This window comes from Glandiceps talaboti, chromosome 14 (genome assembly GCF_964340395.1).
Source record: "Glandiceps talaboti chromosome 14, keGlaTala1.1, whole genome shotgun sequence".
Lineage (NCBI taxonomy): Eukaryota > Metazoa > Hemichordata > Enteropneusta > Spengelidae > Glandiceps > Glandiceps talaboti.
The window spans coordinates 6,775,134-6,782,551 of record NC_135562.1 but is presented as its reverse complement, the minus strand read 5'-3'; the positions used below and the strand labels follow the sequence as shown (position 1 = coordinate 6,782,551).

Below are 7,418 nucleotides of genomic sequence, written 5' to 3'. Positions count from 1 at the left end.
AATAAAATAAAATAAAATAAAATAAAATAAAAAATAATTGGATGAAAACTTAAAAAGGATCGAAAGCATAAAATAACTCACAAAGAATAACATGAAAACACGAAATTAAAAAGAATGCGTAAAGAAAATAAATCAAAGTTTAAAACAGAAACATAAATTACAAATTGGCTATGTGTATAAGTTTTCCGTTGTTATGGAAACTGAAGCATGTCCTTTAAATGTCTAGTAATCACATGGCGTATCGTTCTATCCTTTGATATTCTTCTGTTGCATCCCGAGCGGCATCAACCCAGGTGCGTAGTTGCAAAATTCACAATAACCAGGTTCTCCCCGTTCACCTTGCTGTCCGATTGGTCCAACAATGCCGGGTGGTCCAGGAGGACCTCTCTCACCATCACGTCCTGGTAGGGCGAGACCCTGTGGTCCAGGTGAACCTGGAACAGAGAAAAGAGAAATGGTGTCAATACTTGTATATAAGAAGATGCGCTAAATCTCTTGAAAATGTTGAAATTATTTCATAATACTGCATCTTTTTTCGGATTTAGAGATACTACTACGGAAAACCTGCTATCGGCAAACTACATGTACAATGAATACAAACTAAAACTATGATTGTTGATTGTGGGGGATCAAAACAGTGGATGACAGTGGTGCTTTCCGTTATGTGGATCACTATGTAATCAAGGTAGAACACACACACACCTAGCTAAACACTGAATGAAGTCGAATAGGCCACCACTTATGTAAAACTTGCTTTCAGAGACGTCACACAACTATGAGTGCAATTACCTTAATGACCATAGCTTATATCAACATGTTGCCATAATAGTTTTAGTTCGGTATGTGCTGACCTAGGCTGATGGTTCATCCACTCTTGTTGTATTTCATAAAACTACAGCTAGATACATATTATACACACATTCTCAGACGCACATTCGTTCCACAGGCAAAGCAAATCATTGAAAACACTCTCGTGCTATATGAATATTACACGGGAAAATAGAACACCACGAGCCTCCCTCTATGCAAATTGAGGTCACTATGGGTCTTTAGTCTATACCACGTGATGCGATCTAAGCCAATTACTGAAGACTGTATGAAAACGATGTGCTATTAAAAATGGAATAATTTGTTATGAATGGTATTATTTACCTGCCCGTCCTGGTGGACCTTCAGCTCCTGGCACTCCTTTGCCATCTTCACCACGTGGTCCCAGGTCACCTACTGCACCTGTTAGTTAGTATATGAAGGTCAGGATAGTTTAAGATCACGTGACTATAATAGGGAACTTGCAACCCCGCCATGTTGAATGTTGCATCATGGGAAATGTGATAATAAATACTAATCAAATAGCATTGTAAACAATAATGTTACATTTTTTTAACCACAAATGATCAATTCATAGTTACCCTGACCATTGTGGGAGGTTTATTTTATCGGTACCTCCTGATTAGTTATTACGATATAACCACAGATAATCCCATAGTCCTTTACGTCTGAGCATGCTCAGTCTGGATTGCAAGTTCCCTGTTGTAAATAGGTGCATAATGACAACAACTGGCTGCTTCCCAAGTTAAGTGTTAATTAACCAATCAACCAGCCAACCAACCCACCCACCAGTCAGCATTCACTGTTATTGTAGCTGCCTTGGTGACGAGTGTGACACTTGTGGTTTGCGATAATTCAGGAACTTTTCAAAGAGTTCAAAGTCAATGATATCATTCATTTTCACTAACTAAACCAGACTTTGAAAGTAGTATTTCTTACTAAAATTTACACGTGAAACATAACAATGTTAAAACACAATTCGTAAAATTTCAAAATACGTCCAGATTTATAATTGATTTAAAACTCAAAATATCAATAACCTAGGGAATTTATCATGTTACACGAAATATCTGTTTACCTTTAGGCCCGGTTGGACCGCTATATCCGGTTGGACCACGTATTCCACGTATACCTGGTTCACCAGGTGGTCCTTGTAGACCCTGTGCTCCTTGTTCACCCTGTTTACCTGGTTCACCCTGTGGTCCAGTGAAGCCATGACCAGGTGGTCCTGGTGGGCCGCGTAATTTGGATGCAACCAATGCAAGTTGTTCTGAGTGGGAGAAAATCACATAATATTGTCATGATTTCCTAACTTGCCAGTGTGTATGTGTATGTGTGTGTATGTGTGTGTGTGTGTGTGTGTGTGTGTGTGTGTGAGCGTGTATGTATGCTGTATGTATGTATGTATGTATGTATGTATGTATGTATGTATGTATGTATGTATGTATATGTATGTGTAAGTGTGTATGCATGCATGTGCATACGTACGTGTATGTATGTATGTATGTATGTGTGTGTGTGTATGTATGTATGTATGTATGTATGTATGTATGTATGTATGTATGTATGTATGTATGTACTAAATACATGATCTTACCCATCAACACTCTTTGAATTAAATTCATAAGATGTTCTTCAGATGGTGTACTTCCCTACAAATACAAAATTATACAAAAGAGAGACCATCAGCCAAAAGACATTAAATTCAAACAAACGTTACCTCTAAACATATAGAAATATACATGTATATCATACTATTTCGTTCTGATTTTAACTGTTAAAAATGGCTAAAATGCTTTATTCGAACCTACGTATACCAGTTCTAATAGTTTTTAAGCCTGTCGCAAAAAGAAACTATAGAAATTTGTTTGAAAAATAACAATGTCTGTACCCGATTGGTTATTGTGGAAAAACATGATGTTGTCCAAACATGAGATAGTGGGCGAATTCAGGATAAAAACGGTTTTCTATCCTTTAGCTAGACTGTCCACAGTGCTAGATCAGCGACTGTGTTAGCTCTCAGCTAGTATGAGAGTGAACACAGTTACAGATCAGTGCCTTGGCCAATCTAGCTAACAGCTCGCAAACCGTTTTTATCCTGAACTCGCCCGAAGAGCGTAAATGAAACCTGTATGTAAAATGTTTCTCAACAAGAACATTATCAATACATAATGATTTATCATAGCAAAGAAATAATACATACCCTTTGTCCTGGTTCACCCATTACACCTGGGAAACCACGTGTACCTCGTTCACCTCTGCGCCCGGCCTGTCCTTGCAATCCTGGCATACCCTGTGCACCACGAGGTCCTTGTAAACCAATTTCACCCTGGTCGCCCTTGATGCCCTCCTACAAATTATTAAAAGTAGGTGAGGTAAGGGAGTAAGGGTTAAGACACTGCGATTCTTCAGAGTTTTAAAATCGAAAATTACCAATATTATTCAAAATGCAAATTTGTAATCTCTGTTTTTAACTGAAGAATGTGTTAATCACTACAAGATATGCAATATCCAATGGTATATATACCGTTCAGAACAAACATTGGAACAAACAATGTTTCAAATATCTATCAACATTTGTCGACCTGATTCAACAACACATGTTGCAGTTTGAAATTCCAATATGAAAATGAGATGACATTTCCCTTTTGTTTCGGAAAACATTCGGTGTTTAAAGCAATTGATAGTGAATACAGTTATAAATATTAACTCACTTGAGAGCAACCTTTTTTGAAGCCATATTACTCAGATAGTTTATATTCAATTCTGTATCGATTTCATTCATTTTTACATGAATTTACACCATGACTGAAACATTATTACTGCATTCGTGATTATTGCAAGTAAAGACTACTTTAAATATACCATGCATAAATTAACATCAAGCTATGACTGTTTTATTTTTTAAGAAAACACTTTTGATTATTTTGAGAATAATAACTGCCAATGTATAATGTACACAATGCACGTGTGTCGTATGAATGTTCGAGAATCATTATTATTAGATTTTAGTATCAAAAGCTACACCATTAATGTAACTGCGTACTAATCTGCCTTGGATGGTTAACTAAGATATAATGGTGGTTTTTTTTTACGTACTGGTCCTGGTGGTCCACTGTTGCCGAGTTGTCCCTTGATACCCTGCAGACCTTCCATTCCTGGTGCACCAATCTCTCCCTAGAGGGTCAAAGGTTAATAGGGGAAATCATGTGACACATGATCTGGTAGTCATATAGGATAATATATACTCTGCTTTGTTATACAATGAGTATGCGCACACACAGACACGCACATACATACATACATACATACATACATACATACATACATACATACACACACACACATACATACATACATACATACATACATACATACATACATACACACGTACGTACATATTTACATACAACGTGCGCACATGCATGCATAAATACATGTACACACATACACACACACTCTCTCTCACACACACACACACACACACACACACACACACACACACACACACACACACACTTGCTATGCAAGTGCATTATGAAAAGTATCGCACAAACCTTTTCTCCCTTCATTCCTCTTGCACCATCAGCACCCTATAGGAAAGTAAAAAAGATCAAACTTACTGTATACATCCAATACACTATAACTGCGCATGCTGTGATTAAACTTTGAAACTTGTTGTACGTGTACGAAGTGACTTAATCTTGTAGCAAAACTTAAATATGTTGTTAAAATATGTTGAATTTTCGTAAAAGTGCAAGTAATATTTCAATAAGTAGAATGCCGTGACTACCTTTAAAAGCAAAAATCGCACAAACTCTGCTTATGCCTCTTTCACGGTACCGTATAAGAATTTGTTTCCATATTCTCGTAAGTCAGGTTACATTTTCCGCAGGAGTTACGAGAAAAAGGTAACGTGTACGTGAAGCAGATTTACCGTAAAGAGGACAGCACATGGTTTATGACGATGTTGTGTCCTACTTCGCACGTATAACTACGATTGATAATAATGCACACAATACTGTTTCTTTATACACATGACATGTGTCATACCTGAATTCCTGTGTAACCCAGGTCTCCCTTCTGACCTTGCAATCCCATTGGTCCGGTTTCTCCAGCTGGTCCCTTAAATAGTAAACGTTTTACCATAAGGTCAGTCGCTATTTGAATTAGGAATTTGCATATTACAATATCAAAGTACATATATGTTTCTGTGGGCACTTATCGTAAAAGACATAAGTTGTTCACACGTGATGTAAAAGTGTGCAGCTCATTCAAAAGTTTGTGAATAGTGACCGTCTAAAAATAGTAAAGCGAATATTGGTTTTAAGACATACACATTTCATAAGTGAGGGTTTCAAATTCAGAAAATAAGCTCATTAGTCAGCTCTATAAGTATTGCATAGAGACTCTCCCTCTGTGTTGTCACAATAGTTGTTTTAAAGGTTGACGAAGGAACCAATAAGAAAACAGGTTCTTCTCATGTTTTGTCTATAAAATGCAAAACCAGATGGTTTATTGTATGATAGTAGTTTAACATAAACTACATTGAAAAACTATTTCATATTTTAAACTACTTAAAGTGGCATCATTGGCCTTTCCAAAGTTTTGCCATGGTGGCGCTCTACTTCCTGTCTGTGTGTACTTTGGGGACATGGTGTGGGTTACTCAGTTAATCATAGAGCTCTGTTGCTTTCCTTGACGTCTGAACATGCGAAAAACATCCCTGATTTACACTGCTACAGAATACCAAGAAACAAAGCGGTACTATGAGGTGATGATACCCCCAATTTGAGTGAGGGCGCTGTATTATCAAATTCCTGTTTGCAGTCTAGATGTTTATTACTTCCCTCGTACGCGTGATTGTCACCGGTAAAGCACTGATTTTCTATTCGGATAATACTATAATAGAGTTATAAAGCCATACAGCCTGATCAACTTACCACGGGTCCAGGATTTCCATTGTCACCTGGGTTGCCAGTGCGACCGCGGTCTCCTTTGTTGCCTGGGGGACCTTGCAAACCCTGGATGCCAGGGCTACCTTGTAATCCCTGAAGGAAGGAATATACGAAATGAATGAAAATTAATATTGTAGTTGGCTAGATATAAACAATAACAAGGCATTTTTTTTTCTCAGACAGGTAAATGCCAATCGGAGTAAGAGCATTGACACAGTACATAAAGTATGTTTCCCCCAAAATTGTCAACGTTTCGACAAATGATGCTACAGCATAACCACTGCAACATGTGAATACAGCTGACTCACTCACTCAGTCACCCACCCAACCACCCACCCACCCATCCACCCACCCACTCACTCACTCACTCACTCACTCACTCACTAAATGCATCCCATGTTGAACAATTTAATTTTTTTTCAAATTAATAAACACGTGCATCTCATAACCTAGTTTCCGTTACCCAGACTTTCGTTTGGGGAGGTCTCGTAGGCAAAGACCCCAGCGGCGAGAGTCTGGGTAACCGGGACACCCCATAACCTCTGAAATGTGTAACAAAATGTCTAAATTAAATTCTGGAAAACACAGAAGCGGAAAAAAGGAAAAACAATATACAACTGAGAATATGGAAGAAACACAGACCGTCATTCCTCGATCTCCTCTAACACCAATTTCTCCTCGTTTTCCTTGATTTCCCTTCATACCTGGAAATCCTGTCGGGCCTTGCACGCCTCTCATTCCCTGCAAGACAAAATGTGTACAATTATTTCCTGATCAGATATAACTGCCAAATAACATATAGGTCTACAGATGTCATTGTTCAGCTTTCTCGTCAAAAATATCCTGTAATGTTGCATATCAGAAGTTTTTATTATTATGGAATATGTGGTTAAGTACGCATACGCACACAAACAAACAAACACGCACAAACAAACAAACTCGAACAGACAGACAGACAGACAGACAGACAGACATACACCCACACATACATACATACATACATACATACATACATACATACATATATACATACATACATACATACATACATACAGTTTGTCTGTCTGCCCAGCTTGTGTATTATGTGGATACACATACGTATAGATACTCTAGCCTTTGCAATAGCTACTCAATGCCTTATTAGGTCATAAGGAATATCATAACTATACACATACTCACCATAAGTCCGTCCTTTCCTGATGGTCCCGGGGGACCGTTGTCACCCTGTACTCCCTTAAGACCTTGGGGTCCAGGTGCACCGTTCATTCCATCTTGACCTGCGTTTCCCTATTCAAATAAAAAATCTCATATAAATCTATTTGGTGTATTAGTGTCATTAATATATAATTATATATATATAATATTCATTTGGGGCATTTTTGTTATTTCTCTTTGCCATAATAGAAGACTTACGACATACATCGTATCATTCTATCTCTTAAACATGTCTACTACAATGATGATTGGTCAACATCTCCACCACCACCACCACCACCACCATCACCACCACCACAACCAATATGATCGATATCACTATCCATATCACCACCATCATTACCCCACAACAACAACATCAACAACCACAACCACAAAACCATCAGCACAACCACTATAATAATCACTACCGGATAA

The 7,418-nt window shown here is 37.9% G+C and overlaps 1 protein-coding gene across 1 annotated transcript in view; it reads right to left on the bottom strand.

Moving 5' to 3' along the window:
- Positions 1–246: 246 nt before the first annotated feature.
- Positions 247–7,418, bottom strand: part of LOC144445904 (uncharacterized) — a 26,207-nt gene continuing 19,035 nt past the window's right edge. The window contains exons 26-36 of the mRNA XM_078135546.1: positions 6,966–7,073; positions 6,429–6,527; positions 5,772–5,879; positions 4,882–4,953; positions 4,386–4,421; positions 3,928–4,005; positions 3,032–3,178; positions 2,426–2,480; positions 1,907–2,098; positions 1,153–1,230; positions 247–434 (exon numbers count right to left, since the gene is read on the bottom strand). Of these exons, the coding sequence (XP_077991672.1) occupies positions 247–434; positions 1,153–1,230; positions 1,907–2,098; positions 2,426–2,480; positions 3,032–3,178; positions 3,928–4,005; positions 4,386–4,421; positions 4,882–4,953; positions 5,772–5,879; positions 6,429–6,527; positions 6,966–7,073 (1,161 nt within the window). The remainder of the gene's footprint in view (positions 435–1,152; positions 1,231–1,906; positions 2,099–2,425; positions 2,481–3,031; positions 3,179–3,927; positions 4,006–4,385; positions 4,422–4,881; positions 4,954–5,771; positions 5,880–6,428; positions 6,528–6,965; positions 7,074–7,418) is intronic.